This window comes from Toxotes jaculatrix, chromosome 5, assembly GCF_017976425.1.
Source record: "Toxotes jaculatrix isolate fToxJac2 chromosome 5, fToxJac2.pri, whole genome shotgun sequence".
In the NCBI taxonomy this organism is placed as follows: Eukaryota; Metazoa; Chordata; class Actinopteri; family Toxotidae; genus Toxotes; species Toxotes jaculatrix.
The window spans coordinates 28,924,965-28,943,298 of NC_054398.1; the positions used below are offsets into that span (position 1 = coordinate 28,924,965).

The 18,334-nt window shown below is 44.0% G+C and overlaps 2 protein-coding genes across 5 annotated transcripts; both read right to left on the bottom strand.

Moving 5' to 3' along the window:
* Nucleotides 1–364: 364 nt before the first annotated feature.
* On the bottom strand, nt 365–4,176 carry LOC121181726 (CD59 molecule (CD59 blood group)). 2 transcript variants are annotated; one of them, XM_041037842.1, is made up of 4 exons: nt 4,022–4,176; nt 3,100–3,171; nt 938–1,039; nt 365–811 (listed from the first exon to the last, which is right to left on the bottom strand). In XM_041037842.1, exons 2-4 carry the CDS (start codon nt 3,152–3,154, stop codon nt 612–614), a joined length of 357 nt encoding a protein of 118 aa, XP_040893776.1. In that variant the 5' UTR covers nt 3,155–3,171; nt 4,022–4,176; the 3' UTR covers nt 365–611. The 2 variants fall into 2 exon arrangements, with proteins under 2 accessions (XP_040893776.1, XP_040893775.1); XM_041037841.1 differs by lacking the exon at nt 4,022–4,176 and adding an exon at nt 3,641–3,954 and having other exon boundaries at nt 366–811.
* A 2,877-nt stretch (nt 4,177–7,053) lies between these two features.
* prdm11 (PR domain containing 11) lies at nt 7,054–17,197 on the bottom strand. 3 transcript variants are annotated; one of them, XM_041038282.1, is made up of 7 exons: nt 17,008–17,197; nt 16,267–16,344; nt 15,501–15,760; nt 15,301–15,368; nt 14,447–14,634; nt 12,978–13,487; nt 7,054–12,365 (listed from the first exon to the last, which is right to left on the bottom strand). In XM_041038282.1, exons 2-7 carry the CDS (start codon nt 16,292–16,294, stop codon nt 10,204–10,206), a joined length of 3,216 nt encoding a protein of 1,071 aa, XP_040894216.1. In that variant the 5' UTR covers nt 16,295–16,344; nt 17,008–17,197; the 3' UTR covers nt 7,054–10,203. The 3 variants fall into 3 exon arrangements, with proteins under 3 accessions (XP_040894216.1, XP_040894215.1, XP_040894219.1); XM_041038281.1 differs by having other exon boundaries at nt 14,435–14,634; XM_041038285.1 differs by lacking the exons at nt 16,267–16,344; nt 17,008–17,197 and having other exon boundaries at nt 14,435–14,634; nt 15,278–15,368; nt 15,501–15,581.
* Nucleotides 17,198–18,334: the final 1,137 nt, after the last annotated feature.

Genomic DNA, 18,334 nt, shown 5'->3' on the forward strand with positions numbered 1-18,334 from the left:
TGTCCCATAAGGCCTGGTGTTAAATAATGTCATCAAGTCACAGAAAGACCAGTATTTATGTTGTAGCACACAATGTTCATCGTGGCACAGCTGCTATTTCTGAAATATCTCTGGGTCTTTGACATGTTATTTATAATGTTCAATAAATTTATTTTTTGTATTTGTGTCTAATCCCGGGATGTTCTAGTGTTTTTCCCCTCGGTACAGACTCAGGACACACGAACGCGATTCACCTCAGATCTAAAACACCAGTGGAACATCAGACGGGGAGATGAAGCCAGCTTTCATGTGATCAGAAACATTTGATGGTTTTATCTGTTGAGTTTCACCAGGAAGAAACCAGGATGTGAAGCTGATGCAAAAATACAACACAACAAAGAATTGTATTTTTGCTTGTTTGTATTTATTGTTAACTCGATAGAACTGGAACTGAAAATTAGCAAACATGGTGAAAATGTCTTCTTAGCTTGTTGTGACTTTCAAACCTGATCTGAGAAGCAGGAAGAGTCACAGGCGACTAAGAGCAAAGAGCCACACTCGGTTTAGTTCATGTTAACTTCAGTAATGATCCTGAAACTCTAAACTACTGGGGTTATTTATCCACAGTGCCGTCACATCCAGTGCCACCAAACACTCAGCAGGGACCCCACCAGGGCCAGGATGGGCGTTGCTGTGGTGACAGCATTGCCAGAGTTGCACAAGTTGCTGGTGCAGCAGCGGTAAGTGAAGCCGGAGATTGCCGGGAACATCTGGGAGAGACGAGAGTTGTCGCAGTCTGTGTACCTGATGCACTGACGGATGGTCTTCCCACCTGGAGAGAAGAAGCTTGTGAGGACCCTCACAGACGTAATGTATTCTCTGACACTAAGCTCACCCACCACAGCTAAATATCTGATCACATGATCATCTAATCTGATCACAGCTGCTTGGTCCTGACCTCTTTCACTCAGAGATACACAGGAGTCCTCAAACGTGCACTCCTGGACATTCTGACAGCGCCCGGTGTAATCAGAGCACTTGTAGCAGCGAAGTCCAGATCCTGAAGAAGAAGAAATGCGAAAACAATGTGAGGGTCTAATCCTGCAAAGGGAAAACTCAGACCAGGTGTTGTGAATCAAGTCTTTTAATGTCATGCAGCATGGAGACAAGACATACAGTTCACAGTGTGTTCTGCAGTGTTGTCTGAAGAGTGTTCTCTAGTATGACTCTTTATACCTGTAGTCAGTATGCTATAAATACCTTTCCCAGCATGAGAGACAATAAAGGCTGTCTTCTGATCACACCTACTGTAAACAGTCAGGACAACCAAATGGGGTTCACTCCCAGGCCATCTAAGATATTCCCAGATCAGCAGTTTTAGATAACCAGTTCATTCTAGGAAACATCTAGTAATCACACCTACTGTAAGCACTCAGGGCAGTTAACTGGGGTTCACTCCCAAGTTAGCTAAGGTCTTTCCAGATGAACAGTTACAGATGTCATTTCACTTTAGGAGACGTCTGTTTTAAATGACCACAAGGTATAATCCTTATTTCCTTACAACAACCCTGGGGAGAGTTTTACAACCTGAAAGAATGTGGGAAAACTTGTACAAAGGATGGTTTTGTTCTAAATTAACAATCCTAAACTTAGTATCACTAAGCACAGATACATTGAAAAACAAAAAATCCACAGAAACTTTATTTGATTCAGCTTGACCAGAAATCACTGACGTCAGATCAGCACAGACCACAATCAACAACAGAAGTGTCACTTTGGTTTGAGGCGAGACCAAAGACTGAGCACACTGATAACACGCATGGGGCTTATTTTTACAGCTTTTTATCACGGTTATGTCTCATGTATTTACCTTCTTATATCTTTTTTTTATATCTATTATATATTATATGTGAATTTCCTTAATTTGTGTAGTTATATTACAATTATACATGATATATACTATAAATATTGAGCCAGTGTTTTTAAAAATTGTGTCTTTCACTGCATATTAGATATTATATCTCTCACTATGAGGAAACTCTGCAGGTAAAAATTGTTCTCTGACACTAATGAAGATAAAAACATTGATAAATAAAATGCATTATTATTATTATTATTATTATTATTATTATTATTATTATTATTATTATTATTATTGTTTCCATTTCCAGCCACAGTCTGCAGCAGACTCCTTCCTGAACTGTCTCATCCATCACAGTGAACATTAATTTTTCTCACCTACGTTATTTATCGCATAATTCAGACGAGATTGTTTAAAAACTGAATGTTTGCTGCATGAATAGTCCTTTCATTGTGTTCTGAGAAGGACGTGTCCATTGTTTCCAGAGCTGACGTCTCTCTTGCTTCCCCTTCACAAACCATCAGCACAGCACTCAACGCCTTCCTCACCCAATTATTCACAATTGCTGTGTCAACAAACGGGGTTGAGTTAAACTGAAGCTTATTTTACTTTATTTTATTTATTCTTTTGATCAGGTTCAGGTTAAGTTACAGTGCATTAGGGAATTACATGGTAACAATCATGATCACAGACACAAAATACTGTCTGTAACTGTTAGAGGACACAAGTTAAGACACAGGAAGTGTTGTAACTATACAACAAACTGTCAGTGGTTCGACTCTCGTGACCTCAGACTGATCCTGACCCAGGTCTGATGTTGCGTAGATGTATAACTGCATTACATGAAACATCTGAGTGTGAAACACAGCGTCAGTGTTTGAGTCTAACATGTATCATCAGTATATGATATTTATAACAGACTTCAGTGTATTTGTAAGCAGATATAAGGACACTTTGTGTGTTTACTATTGTTTATATTACTAATATTTGTTGTCCATGTTTCATATGATCACAGTTGTGTTTAAACAGCAGCCTGCACTGATGTGTGTCCACAGCTGAATACACACTTTAACCAACAATGAGACCGGATCACATCAGAGTCTGTTAGAGACCAGTTAGTACAGTACATACCAATTTTTAACTTTATGTTCTGATCATACAGATAATGTTACGTTTTACTGGTAATTATTCTCTCTGGCATCACCTGAGGATAAATGAATGTACTGGTATGAGTATGTGGTCTGAGCAGGTCCACTCACCCAAATGAAGCATCCCAAACCAAACCAGCAGGAAGAGTCCGAGGCAGCGCTTCATGTTGTCTCAGCACAGACCTGAAATGAGAGCAGACGGGAGAGGGCGTCAGGTCAGACCAGCGCAGCGTCCGCCTGGTTCTGGTGTCCGGTCTCGATCCACTGTGACAGTGAACTGAGAGCGCCTCTTTGTCTGGCGGACCACAAAGACTCCCTGTGTCGCCAAATGTTCTCCGCCTCCTCCAACAATCACTCGGCCTCTGCGAGGCCGCATCACTGCGCACTGCGCCGCCCCTGCGGCTCCATCAGGTCCGGACAGACACAGCCAAACCACCTGCTCCTCAGTGATAACGGTCCAACTCCATGACTGAGTTTAACTGTCACAGATTCGATCAGCTGGTTATTGTTACTGGTGTTTTGTGTTTTAATGTATAAAAAGTTTAACTGCAGCAAATTCTACTTCCTGAGTTTTTCCTAACCCTAACCATTCTTGCTTTCAGACCACCATGAAAACCAGAACCTGCAGCGAGGAAAGCGAAACTCTACGAACCGGATCTGTTTCTTCTCGTGTTCCAGTCAGAGCAGCTCTCCCAGTGCCGACACACTCTGCTGGGCCGAGCTCTGCTTTCTGTTTGTTTACGGACGAATACGAACTTCCGTTTACGCAGAGGACGTTAGGCAGGTAGACCTTCACTGGGCTCAGGCCGCCAGCGAAGGTTTTCAGATACTCCTCAAGGCGTAATGGGTGCATTCACACCTGTGATGGGATCACCTGAGACCCACGTTAAAGCCAGGTCTGAACAGGACCACAGACACAAGATTAGGATTAGTCTGAGTTTCAGCTTCAGAGGCACCGACACCAAAACCCCATCAGACCAGGGACAGAAGAAGAACTCAGCTCGTTTTTAAAATCCTCCTGTAAAAGTTCTACCTGTGGTATCACCAGCTTCCTGTAAGGAATCAGCTTACACCTGCTACACTTTCACAGAACTGCAGAAAAAAATGATCAACACAAGCCGACCAGCCCTGGAAGAAATCTACGTCTCAGGAAATCATCCTCCATCTTAAAAGACTCTCAGCATCCTGTCCACAGCCTTGTTTCAGCTTCTCCCCTCAGGGAAACGATACAGATGCATCAAAACACAACCCACAAGACTGCTGAACAGCTTTTATCCCAAAGCCATAACCACACTCATCTGTGAAATCAAAACCCATGAAACCAATCCACGTGTAATATTTTATTGTTTTTTTATGCCTTTTTATACATCCTTTTTTTTAAGACTTAATTTATTACTCATTATAATTTATTACTGTTTTATTGATTATTTAAAAAAGTGCAATCATTTTATGGGTGTTTTTCATTTGTTCTTTTTTTCCACAGTCACTTTATTTTAAACATGAAATAATTTTATGACCAGCTCACTGCAGCACTTTAACTGACATACGTGTTAGGATTGTGTACATGTTGGAATGACTGAGATTCTTGATTGACTTTATTTCTTAACCCTTTTTTTTTTAAACTCACTGAGTATCATAGTTTGGATGTGCACCTGAATTTCGTTGTATGGAAATACAACGATAATAAAGTATCTTATCTTAACTACCCCTTTTGAACTGTTCTATGATAAGATTTTTATGATAATAATAATAAAAATAAATAATAATTCTCACTTAGGATTTGTGCTCCTTTACAGGCACGTGTCATTTGTCCTGTATTTTGCGTCAGACTTGTAGCTGAGTTTGTGCTGATCAGTTTAAAAGGAAGTGGATGCAGGTGAAGTGGTGAAGGTGAAGAAAAACTACTGGATTCTGAATCTGAAAATACACAGATACACAGTGTTTCTTCTCTAGCTCAGTTTTACTCTGTTCTCTGAACAGGTGTCTGAATCGGTGGTGTAGGAGACAAAGATTTTATAATCCTCCGACAAAATAAAAAGATGATTGCAGAATAAACTGTTCAAGAGCTCGGTGGTTCTTTCTCCATGTTGTGTAACAGCAGAAAACCACAGAGAGAGAAACAGCAGAGTTTTCTCAGGGCTGAAGTCAGGATGGACGTTTGCAGTGTCATGTGTCTGTCCCAGGGTGTGACAGACGGGATGGTCAGCTGCTGACAGAGCAGCGTCTGTATCTGCATCCATCTGCTGTCTGAAGCTGCAGCGAGGTCTTTGTCCAAACACTGGTTTTTTATTTAAACTACTTCACTCCTGCTGTGAACAGTGGAGGATTCATCTGACAGACACACAACTACTCAACAACTCTGTGGTTTCTACAAACATGAGACTCACAAGGCTGCAGCGTGCTGATGTTCATCAGTCATGAAGGCTGAAGCATCTCAGGATGTTTTCAGTGGAATTACCCAATCTGCTTTTTACTTTAGATAACATGACAAACTGAAGGTTTTAACATTTTGGCACTGAACCTACCTCTGAACAAAGGAGTCTCCTCTGTAAATGCAGTGAACTGGTCTGGTTAGACAGATTCCAGAGCCAATCAGGAATGATGTCAGCTGTGATGTGCACTCGGGGGTAATTTCCTGGGGAAGCAGACGGATTTTTGAAAATGAAAAAAACTTTGAACTGATGGCAGAAGACGTGGGTTAGATTGTATATGTGGCCTCAGAGCGTGCGTATTTAAGAGGAATTCAGGCTGCATACTGTCCTGATGTCAGGCTCCTGATGTCAGGCCCCTGATGTCCAGCTTCTGATGTCAGGCTCCTGATGTCAGGCCCCTGATGTCTGACCCCTGATGTCAGGCTCCAGGCAGCTGCAGACTCTGGTGGTTAACTACAGTTAGCAGATGCCTGTGGACAAAGATTGTTTTACTGAGCCTTGTTAACAGTGAGCAGACTCTGACAAAGAGGTCACAGTTTCACCAGCAGCCAGCGCCTCTTCACTTCCTGACACAGTGACAGCAGCAGAAGTAGGTCAGTGCTGAACTGTTCTGACTGTATATAACAAACTTTATTTGTTATTATTCTTCTCCATGTAAATGTTCAGAGAGTCGGGGGGTGTCCGGTCCCTCCTTGGCCTCCTCTGTTGGTGGCTGTTGACCCGTTCACTCCAGTGAACACATTTCCTTCCTGTCTCTACAGGAACTTGGTGAGAGAGTTTGTGCTCTGATGAAAATCTTCTCACACTCCGTCTCCTAGAAACAAAACATGCTTCACAATTATGTGTTTTCATGCATAAGTTTGATAAACTCTTCATTAAATGGCAGCAGAGTGTATAACAGCCCCTCCAGCCAGATCCCACCACGACCCCCACCTCTGACCTCAGACCCTGCCAGAGTTTACTTCCCAGTGGTGGAAAGTAACTAAACAAACTTACTTAGGTATGAATCTGATGTTGTGGTAAAAAAACTAATCTGAATAAATCTGAGGCAATAAAACTGAGGATTTTCTCTTTAAGTGATCAGACTTTATTTCTGTAGGAATGAAGGTGTTTGATGTTTGGGACTTCGATCTGTCTCAGCTTCTGAGTGAGACAGACACACTGCTTGGACGCTCAGAGGTTTTCAGCAGGACAACACGGAGTCTACTGAACGTACCAGGTTTGATGTGTTCACTGAGACTCGGACCAACCCGCGGCGGGAGAACGGTAACAGGTTCTGGAATATAAGGTCTCAGGAGCCTAGACAAGTATGAGCACCTTAAAGCCTGATGGGACGTGGAGCCAGTGAAGGGAAACTACAACTGGTGTAATGTGGTCAGATTTACAGGGCTGTGCAGAATGGGATTTTTCAGAATAATAGAATTTATATTATAGAATTACCATTGTCGATGCATTGATGTGTGAAAATTTTATTTTATTTTTATTTATTTTACTGTGAATTTCCCTCTGGGGATCAATAAATTTTTAACCTCTAATAATATACCATCATTTATTTGTATTTTTAATTTTTAATCTGAATCTGCAAAGTAAAAAAGCAGTGTCTGTTCAAGCTGTACAAGGAAACTACTTCAAATAAAGTGTTTTTTCAAATGTATTTTTAAAGCACGTGAAGCAGAAAAAAACGGTGAACAGAGAAACAAAGTGACCACACATCTGTTTTTGATGTGAAAAATCTCACAGTTCAGCAAACACCAAACATTAACAAGTTAAAGCCAACTCCACGCAGCTCTGGAGTCAGATTACAATCAGCCAAATGTCGGTATAAACACACAGTTTAAGGCAAAGCACAAAATATTAGCATTCATACGTCAAATGTTTTTGGATTGAAACTGCAACAGGGAAAACTGAAGCACGATCAAACCCACAGTCTGTTTCTGAGTCAGTGATGCTCAGTCCGTCATGATTCCTGTCAACCCACAGCTCGGACAGCACCCTGCAGCCAAACAGCTCGTTAAACAGGAAGAAGTGCATGCATACAATACACACATGCACAATATGTTCATTAAAACAAAGGCCTGCAGGTTTCATCTTCAGTGATATGAAAGGAAGAGGATTAAATAGCTTGGAGCTAAATAGCTTTGAGCTAACTATCCAGCAATCATTCAGAACTAGTTTGACATTTTGGGAAATATTTTGGAAAAACACTAATTCTCATAATTTCTCAAAAAACAATTGACCAACCCCACTCTTATGTCTGTGCACTAAGAGTGGAGCTGGCACCAGGAGGCGATTAGCCTTAGCTTAGCATAAAGACTGGAAACAGCAGGAAACAGCTAGCCTGGTTCAAGTTCAAAAATACACATACCAACACTTCCAGCACGTAACTGCCCAGAAAATTGCCCATTTCTGTTTGTGCACAGAAAAGAAAAAACAAGAACAACGTTCGGAGGTTCCACTAGGTGGAGTCATGAACTTTGGACAGAGCCAGGCTAGCTGTTTTCCCCTGCTCCCAGTCTAATCTAAGCTAGCTCCTATAGTTCTGTACTAGCACTGAACCGACGTCGGCAGAATGAAAAGAAGCGCAGGGAAAAATTAGCCTTTTTATGACTTATTCCACGATGGTTATGTCCCATTAATGTTGTATCGTTTATTACGAGCAGTAAAAACCGTTTCCTGTCTCAGTCACAGATCAGCTGAATCTCCCACAGAAGCGCCAACAGACGGCAAAAGGGCCAACACACCAACACAAAGTCCAACACTAACTAGCTCACTAGCTCATTGTACAGCAGCTGTACACTGTGTTTGGGTCTGGTCTCACACAGTAACAAACTGCTGCAAACGCACAAAAGAAGAAGAAGCTAATTTATTCTCTTTATCTGCTGTGACCGCAGAGTTAACACCAGAGCTAACAGCAGGGCTCACACCAGAGCTAACACCTAGAATAAGAAACAGGGTTTAGTCCCTTTAATTTAATTTAAGCTGAATTGACTAAGGAAGCCTTCAGGTGGGATTCTATGGATGTAACCTCCAGTGATGGAAGCCTGTACAGAGATTCCTGAAATCTCCAAAGTCAAAGACTGATGTGAGCAGTTTCTCTGACTCAGCTGCTTGTAATTACAGTCTGAGTGATGTACAGGAACATAGATTAATGCACAGACATGAAACTGATTATTAACAACAACAACAATTGACAAACTCATAGAAAGAAACCCAATAAGTGCATTTCCCAAAATGTCAAACTCTGCCTTTGATTTCAGGAAACAAAGCAAATTTTAAAATAATAACAAAGTAAAAGTGCTTCTGCCTGCTGAGGTCAGCTGTCTCAGCTCATTGTATTCCCACTATCTTACATTTAGTTCAGCTTTAAATACTGACGTCTTAATAACGATTATTAAACACTATTTAAGTGCTAAAAGCAACAGCTGAAAATCATCATGCAGTTTTTAAAACTTGTCTGAATATTTGATGCCAGAGCTTTGGTCAAGACTGAAGTTACTGTGCTACAAACATCCAAACACAAAGCCGATGCATCAGTTAAAAGGAACATGTTTTAAATATATAATTTGCTGCGGTAAACATCTAAACAAATATGGCAAATTACATTATGGCATAGCAGGATAGCACCTTTGTCTGTTGGTTCTTGCATTCGATCGTTAGAGCACAATCATCAGATTCAAGAGAAAAATACTCTCCTTAAAAACAGGCTCAAAAGCTTTTACAATATATACAGTTTGTACAATATATACAGTGTGAAGAAGGGCTGTGTGCATTTCTAATAGAAATATAAAGCCTTTATACATCCTTACACTCAAGCTTTTCATTTGTCAGGCACTACATGACTGAATATCCCATTGGCAAATAGGCTGAAGCAGAGAGCAGCTCAATAGCACGGACATTTAGTTTGACACTAACTGATTGTTCCCGATGTGTAACTGACTGTGACTCTGGCAACAAGCGCTTTATTATAAGGTATGACAAGTGTAGGGGCCCTCGGCAGCCCTGGGTCTGACAGCACTCATCAGTGAAAGAGGTCAGTCAGTCAGAGATGGAAGATGTGGGACTGATGTCCAGCTGAACATGGAAGGATGATGAGACAGCGGGAGCCTGAGCACAGACAACACAACTACAAACAACACATCTGTGTTTTCATTTAATTTCATTTTTGTAGGTGAAACCCAGGGACCCTCTGACCCTGTGGGCCCCTGGTCCTGTGGCCTCTAGGCCTGTTCCATCATCCATCCATCCATCCATCCATCCAGCCTAACAGGGAGAGAGGTTTGCCCAGTTGTGTAGAGTTTTGTGTTGTGTATTTTTTTTTTTTGTAGTTGTTTTGGTCACATTTGCATTTGTATTACTTCCATTTGTTGTGAGAGAAACTGGACGTTTCAACCATTTATAGTATCTTTATCTTTAGTACTTGTCTGTATAGGCTACTGCAGCACAAAAACTGACCATACTTGGGGAAAAGACATGAGACATGTCGGAGAACCACGGCTGGTAAGTTAGGGTGATACTAAAGATCAGTATCACACAATTTTGTAATCCTACCTGAGTGCTGATTTCCCTCCTAAACACAAATATGAAGATATATACTCTGTATTATTCAATCATAATTCCAAATTAAGCAGGGTTTGAAATCATTCCTCCCACCCTGCGGTAACTGCAGGTAGAAGTAGCCCAGGTTGGGACTCACTGGTGTTGAGCAGCGATGCTGCCTCATTAGTATTAGCGTAGTGTGTTGTAGTGGTATTTTGTTGCAGTACCTCGCTCATTGGTGTGCCTGTTAGATATCAGGGTAAAACTCTGTGTTGACATCAACACTGTGCAAAACAGGCTTCTGATCAGCAGCCGACATCCTGTTCAACACCTCAGCTGACAGAGAATAACTGCTCCCAGATTTCTCCTCAAACCAGCTGTCCAACGCTCGCTTCCCGTCGAAGTTAGAGATGGGCGGTCCGTTAACTGCCACGATCAGTAAGTCGTTCATCTGATCCAAGGTCAGCCGGGAACGATTGTTCTTGCACATCTTCTGTAGAGCCCCTCGGCCTTTATCGCAGCAGGTCGTGGAACTGGGCAGGACCCTGACAACCTGCACAATCCGGTTCAGCAGAGGAAAACGCTGCTTGTACCTGCAGATGTGACTGATGACCTCTTTGAAACCATTCATGCTGTAGTAGTCTGCTTTCAGATCCTTCCATTCCACCACCAGGCAGCCTCTGGCCTCCGTCCTGGCCTGGGAGCTCTCCTGACTCACAGAAGGAATGGACTCCAGATGGCTGAATATCAGCTGGATTTCTTCCTCCCCATAGGCTTGAAGGTCCTCCCGGTTGTGAGGCCAGGTGGACAGGTCCAGGACCTTGCAGGCTTTGGCAAATGAGCGGCTCTGCATGTCCAGCCTCTGAGACAGGATGCCTTGGCTCCTGTTGCAGATCTTTTCGCGGATGGACTGAAACTTGGACTCTGCAACACGTAGATTTTTCAGAGGAACACCGTTGAAACTTTCACGGAAACTTTCCTCAAACTCCTGCAGATACTCTCCTGGGCAGTCCACCAACTGGCCTATCTCCTGAATGGCCTCCTCAATTTTGGCTTCCACCTGTGACACCAGCAGATACTCTCCCTGAAAGGTGAAGGCTAATCGTGAGAGAACAGCTATGATGTCCAGGAGGAAGTAGATGAGCTTTACTGACTGATAGTCCATGAGGAACTGGAGGAGAGTGAGAGCGATGGCTGCAGCGTCAGCTCTCTGTGTCTGGCTGCTGATCTCCCTCAGATGGGCAACTACCTCCAGATAATCTTTGATGAGTGCATTAAGGACGTTTGGTTCTCCTATAATCCATCGAATGGCTCTGATGTCTCCGAGGAACTCCGTCTCCTCTGACAGTGTCGGAGCAGTTGATCGGAGCTCGGCCATCATGCGAGGGGAGTAGCGGTAGAAACTGAGGAGCTGCTTGAGGTTGTTTTCCAGGTCCTCCAGGCAGGAGAGCTCCTTCCCACTGATGGCATCCAGCACCTCCAGGTGAGGCCGGTGGATCATGATGGGCAGGGAAAGGATCCAGGGAAAAGTGTTTTGCACAGCTATGTACATGTTGGCTCTCATTACTGAAGAGATGTTAGTGCCATCCACTCCCAGACCCACCACCATCAAGTCCTGAAACCTGAGGCCCAGGACCCCAAAGGCTCGATCCATGGCCTGAAGATATCCGTCAACGCTTGCCACACTCAGTCTCTGCAAGGACAGGAACTCTGTGTTGGGTGAACCTTCATTGGTTATGAACTGGACATAGACCGCCACCATGTCTGAGAAAAGGTCGTCATTTTGAGCATCCATGATGATGCTTAGAAAGGGAGACAGACGCATCTTCTCAGCCAGGTCTTCTTTTAAAGCCCGGGAAATGTGATGGATTAGGATCTGACAGTCTCCTTCATTCATGTACTGATCCACCACTTTGAGTTCACATTTCTTAAGCAGCTCCGCCAGTGGACGGAGGTCGGAGAAGGGCCGTCCCTCCAGGGCCAAGTGGTATGCTGCGTTGAACAGCAGCATCATGTTCTTGCACATCTCCTCTGTTTTCTCTGGGTGCATGCGCAGCTTATACAGCTGCAGACACTTCTTATGGAGGTTGCTCTGGCTGTGGAGCTTGATGGTGTGGATCTTGAACTGCTTGGAGCCGATGATGAAGGCGGAGGTTCGGGATGACTGGACGGTGTACTGGCGGCACACGTGGCACCACATCTCATTCAGAGTTGGTGAGTAGCGAAGGAACCAGAACTTTTTCAGCCACTCCTGCTTGAAACGACGAATCCGTCGGCCTCCCCCAGAGGAAAGCTTCGAGGAGTCCTCTGGAGAAATCACAAGATCTGCAGCAATTGACTCATCAGCCGAGTCCATGTCCTGGTCATCTTCATCCAGAACCACCTGAGTGGGTGTCAAGGGCTCCATCCCTGCAAAGACAAACATAGTCACCCTCTGTAACCTTCTTAAGAGTACTTTTGTCTGTGGTCTGGGTTAAGGCTGGTTCTGTTAGGTACAGTGCTGTCCTCGTTGACGACTCCCAAGGTGTTAACAACCCCACAATAAGGTAAATACCTTATACCCACCAGACAATTAGAACTGAAGAAGCCTTTTGGGATGAGAGGTGAGATGTCTTTAAGAACCTTAAGCAAGTCCAGCTGTCTTTAATTCTTCAATTATAATAGATATTTGTTCCAATCGTGGCCTTACGCTATGGATGGCAATCACTCTGGCCCAGAAATATCTCAATAAATGCTGAATGAATTGCCAAAAATTTTAGTTCTTGGCGTTTCTCTGACTTTTCATCAGATAAATATTTTAATTTGTAAAGTACAGAACTCAATGACCTTTGACCACCCAAATCTAATCAATTCATTCTTGGGTCCCAGTGAAATTCTGTCCAAGTGTTCCTGAGATTTTGTGTTCATGAGAATGGGCAGGAAGGACAAAAGACTTGAAAACCTAATGCCTCAGGCTGTGGATGTCGCCAGTCATGAAAACAGTTCTGTATTATTATTTTTACCACTTTTTATTATTGTTACCTTGAAAATCTTCAATGGGTCCTTGTTCAGGGTGGGGTGGGCCCTGATCGTGCTGAGACAGGGTCTGCTCAGACACTGATGGACCGACCACGTCACCCTGTTCTCCTCTGAGACGGGACAGCTCCTGCTCCAGCTCCAGGATCCTCCTCTTCAGTTTGACACAGTTGGGGCAGAAGGAGGTGGAGGGCTCCTGGTTCTCCTCCTCTTTCTCCTCCACCTTCAGGTTAGGAACGTTAAAGCTGCTCTCAGGCGAGTTAAACCCCGACCCAAGCACCGGTACTTTGCACTCACTGGGTAGGGAGGATTGGAACCTGGACTTGCTGGAGTCCTCTAGAGAAGCTTCTAGGACGTCTTTGAAGATGAGGTCGATCTTCTTCCTCTTGGCAGGCGGCTGACCCTCTGATTCTTCACTGGGTTGTTTACTGGGGCAGAGTTTGCCCTGCAGAGCTGACTGCAGGCAGGAAGACCTGTCCTTCTGAATGTTGGACAGGACTGCTGGCTTCCCAGTATCTGGAACAAAACAGTTTTCTTAGTTATAGAAAAATGCAACAAAGAAGACAAATGGCCACTAGTTTGACCACTGCCACACTGAGTCTGACTATGTCTATCGTGGTCACCAGGCTTGGACTGGGAGCACTGGGAAGATCCCCAGAGGAATAAGAGTGGATTCAGAAAGGGCGTATAGATACTGATAAATGCTTTGTTAAGGTGATTGAGTGATATGTACATCGTTGGTCTGTAAAATTAAAGTCTATAAGGACAATAAATATCACTGAGCGTGAATAGCATCAAAACTGGAATCAGAATCCACCCAGTTACGTTTGACGTGAACGTGGGACTGAGCTGTGAAAATGTCCCCAGGTCCCTGTGACTTAATCAAGTTTTCTGGGCTCTGTGAGCTGCTCAGTTACTGACTGTAGAACAAGCAGAGCTGAAGGCTCTCAGTGTGACAGCAGCACCACCTGCTGGAGGACTGAGTTCAAGCTTCATGATCAGACGCATCAACTGGTCTCAAAACATACAGATATAACAGCAACAGCTCACGGGAAAAGGGATTTTCTGGGAACCAAATCACAATCACGCAAGTCCATCACACAGCAGAGGTGAATCCCATTAAACAGAATGTGTGAGCTGTGAAAGTCCAACAGAAGCAGCACTGCAGGTGAACTGCTCACAGGTTGCTTTGTTCTTATGTAATTGAATTTTGTCACTTTGCTTTTTGTAAAACATTTTGTACTGTGCTGTTTTTGGTGTTTGCTCTATAAATAACCTTTAGCATCATTATTCTAATATTATTATTATTGTTATTATGCAAGTTTTTTAAGCAACTGAATTATGACTGAACTGATTTATCACCTCTGTGTAGCTGTTTTAACATTAACATGTAGCAAGCTTCACTGAACTGGGATTTCTGGCAAAGACTGAATATAAGTCTTACACAATAAATCTGAGTCTACCTGTCAGCTCACCTGTGTCCAGGTTGCGGTCGATGCTTTCCTGGGAAACACAGTGAAGCCGCTGCATGTAGTCGTTGCTGTACCAAACCCTCAGCTTCTCTCCTGCCACCAACCTCCGACAGACTCTGAAGTAGATGTTTTTACCGTGCTGAAACGCCGTCAGGTTCCTGTCTCTCTCCTCTGACGAGGTTCGGACAAACCTGCGGGTCAGATGCATCCACATCAACACTGAGGACCAGAACATTCAAGAACAGGTTCATCATTTTTCAGTCACTCCTCCTGTTCATACCAGACGTTAACAGATACTTCATCAACGTGATTCCATCTAAGTGATGGAGACAGAATCCACAGTGGAGTCAGACAAACCAAAGTCCTCGTCTCTCTGTTATTGTGTTTATGCAGTTTTCCAGTAGATAACAAACATAATGTGATACAGGACGACACATTTCTGTAAAACTGTTCTAACAGGTCGTGTTCACATCCATCAGACCTCAGTGGGATCTGGTTCCTCCAGCCTGGAGAGCATTACGGAATTACACTACGACAACACTACAACAACATTACAACAACATTCTGTTTTTTTTTTTTATAAACATGGTTAAAGATTTAAAGGAGACAATGTCATTAAGCTCAACCAATCAGGACAATCAGGGCTGCAAGTGTGTGAACATCAGTCCCTGCAGGTTCAGCTTATGTTTGACTGAAGTGAGACTGTAGCATGAAGCAGTTACACACCTGTTACACGAACCTGTGACTGAAGACGCGAGCACTGATCTACGTCTGACATGTCCTGATCAGATCACAGTTCAGTTCAGTCTCAGCATCAATAAAAACTGCACAGACCTGTTTGTAAGTTTGTTCATCACCTCATCCAGTTGGCTTTGGTCTCATCGGTGCCGTCGATGGACTGATACGTGTTGTTCAAATCCACAATCTGGGACAATCACAACAGAAAAAACAGACCAAGAAACCGGTTCAGAACTCAACTGGTATAAATACAGCTGTAAACTGGTCCAGGAGCTGAACTAGACTGGTTCTAAACTGGTCTTTGACCAGTTGTACTTACTATCCAGGAGAAGAAGCCAGAGGATTTGTCTTTGGACACCAGCTCTCCCTTGTATGGCCCGAAGACTGCCCCCCTGGGGATGGATGCATCCACGCAGCGAACATCCACCTCGTCCCCCTCAGTGAAGACCTCCAGGCCTGATGGGGCCGTGAGTGCCGCCCTGTTGGCCGAGCCCGGGGCCGTGGGGGTGTCAGGGACAAACAGAGGGGGCCCGTGGGTCAGACACTCCTCCTGGAAGTAGTCCTGACACTCCTCACAGACTAAGGGACAAAGCTGGTTTTATGAAATGTTGAATTGTGAAACTGTTACAACATTAATGTGTCTCCAGTGCAAGGTGTCTCCGGTGAGACTGAAGCCGTCTCCACCCTCACAGGTCGTTCCCTTATAAACAGTCTGGATATTTTAAAGTGTAAAACATCCGAACAAAGAATATTAGAACCAGACTGAGAGTCAGGTGATGTTCCACCTCAGATCAGCCTGTCAGCAACTCCACCAACTGTATATATCATATAAATATATATGAACACAAATTTCATTGTACCTACACAGATTAGTAATGAATGAATCTGGTCTGTGTGGACTCTGTGGGGAGTCTTATTAAAGCTGGATCCTGAGCTCGCTCAATGTCGGGTCTTACTTCATATTTCTCAGTGTGAAAACATGAATGTTTCTTTATTCATGTTTCTGAACGGAGGAGAGCTGAGGTCAGTTCAGCAAGAGGTTAGAGGAGAATCACTGACTGACAAAGGAAAGTTAACCAGCTTACACCACAGGTCCAGAGGCCGCTCGCTCATGGTGGAACCATGTTGGTCCAAATCCAGGGTGTCGTCCACGTCACAACGCTCTGCGGAGAAAACAGACACACAACACAACCGGTCACTGCTGGAGCAACATGTCAGCGCTGAGCAGCAACAGCTGCAACTTGGAATTATCCATGATTCATTTATCTGCCGATTGTTGATTATTTTTTCCAAAATGTCTGAAAATAATGAAAACTGCACATGATAACCTCCTGAAGCCTGAGGGGACGTCTTCAGACGTCTCACTTTGTCCAACAACAAGTTTAAAGGTTTTTTGTCCATAAACTAACACTCCTCTTCTCCTCCTCTTCTTCCACCACCCCACCCTCTACATCTGAACATCCCCCCGACCTCAGTGTCTCTGAAGTCTGTGTTCAGGTCCCTGGATTCTGTATGAAGGTCCCAGACTAAGACTCTGTGAACGTCTGCATCCTCCTCAGCCTCAGGTCTGGAGGAGTCTCCTGTGAGCCGGGGGCCGGGGGGCAGAAAACACTTCACAAACACTGAAAAACAAAAGTTGTCTGTAACTTCGTGTCGGTTCCGTCCGTTGATCCGGTAACCGGACAGATCGGAGCCGAATCCGCGGCTGCGTTTACATCTGCGCCACGATTTCTCTGCTCGCTTTCGATCTGCAGGCAACTGGCAATCTGCCTGCTGTTTTCGGAAGCCATTTTCACTGGCCACCGTGGCTACTGACACAGACCCACCTGGTGCAGAGACGCGGCGGGGACACGGACCCTTTCTCCCGTGTGAAGCTCCGCTCTCCGCGCACCGGCCGCCGGGCACCGACCCTCGGTCGCTGACTCCGCGGCTGCAAAGTTTCCCGTTAATTTTTGCAACGACTCAGTCGCCTCCCCGCGCTGTGACCACCATGTTTTATCACAGGAAATGACATGGAAAACGGAAGAAAGCAACCGCGCAGAAATTAAAGTTAACACTGACAATTTGAGTCCTGTCCGAGAGGACGGGTCCGGTCCGGTCACACAGTGTCCGGTCCGATGGTTTTACTGTTTGTGTGGTTAAAAAAATACACAACACTACAATAAAATGAACAGTAATAAAGTAAAGCGGTGTAAAGGAACTGCTCGGGAGCTCAGGTGCTGGGGAGCTCGGGTGCTGGGGAGCTCGGGTGCTCAGGAGCCCGGGTTCTCGGGTGCTCAGGAGCCCGGGTGCTAACTCCTCTGACGGACCCGGTGTTTCCAGCTCCACATTTGAGGGAAACATTTCTCACTTTTATGTGAAAACTTCATCAAAAGTCATTAAACTGAACATTAACCGGTTAAAACAGCTCCACCTTTACACTTAAGTGATAGACACACTGATAATCATTAATAATTAGAATCTAATTATTACTTTTACTTAAATACCTTCCTCTTCCTCCACCTGTGAGACCCTCTAACAGTGTTCTGATGGAGGGTCACTGAGGACACACTGAGGACACGTTCTCATCAGGCTGCAGCAGGACAACAATCCGGTTAGGATGAGCTATATTTTGAAGGTTTATGTAATAATGTTATCGTTTCATTAAGTAGAACAGAAAATAATAATTATTATTACTACTAATAATATTCACTCTGAAACCAACGTGTCACAAATTTCAGCTTCTTCATGTGTCTTAATTTTAGTAAAAGCGAAAACAGAACCAGCAGCTGGACTGATGTGGATCAGCAGGCCGTGGTGAACTGTGGGACACGCTGAGCTCTGAATGCTGGGCGAGTGTTGGCTTTTCAGTAAAAAATCAATACTTTACCAATACAACAGGAGCTGAAACGTCCTCGCAGTTATTGATCAGTATTGTCAGTAGTAGCAGTGAGTCACCAGCAGATGTCAGTGTCACCGCCTGAACCTGATGCATCCGGGATAATTTAACAGTTTAATAGTTTGAGTGAAGATTTGAATCTTTGAAAGTTGGAAATGAATTTCAGAATTTCTGGATTTGTTCCATCTGATAAAAAAAATCTGCAGCTCAGTTTTCAACAGCCTCCACAACTGGTTTGATCTGATCCCGGTTCCATAAACTGTCAGATCTCATGG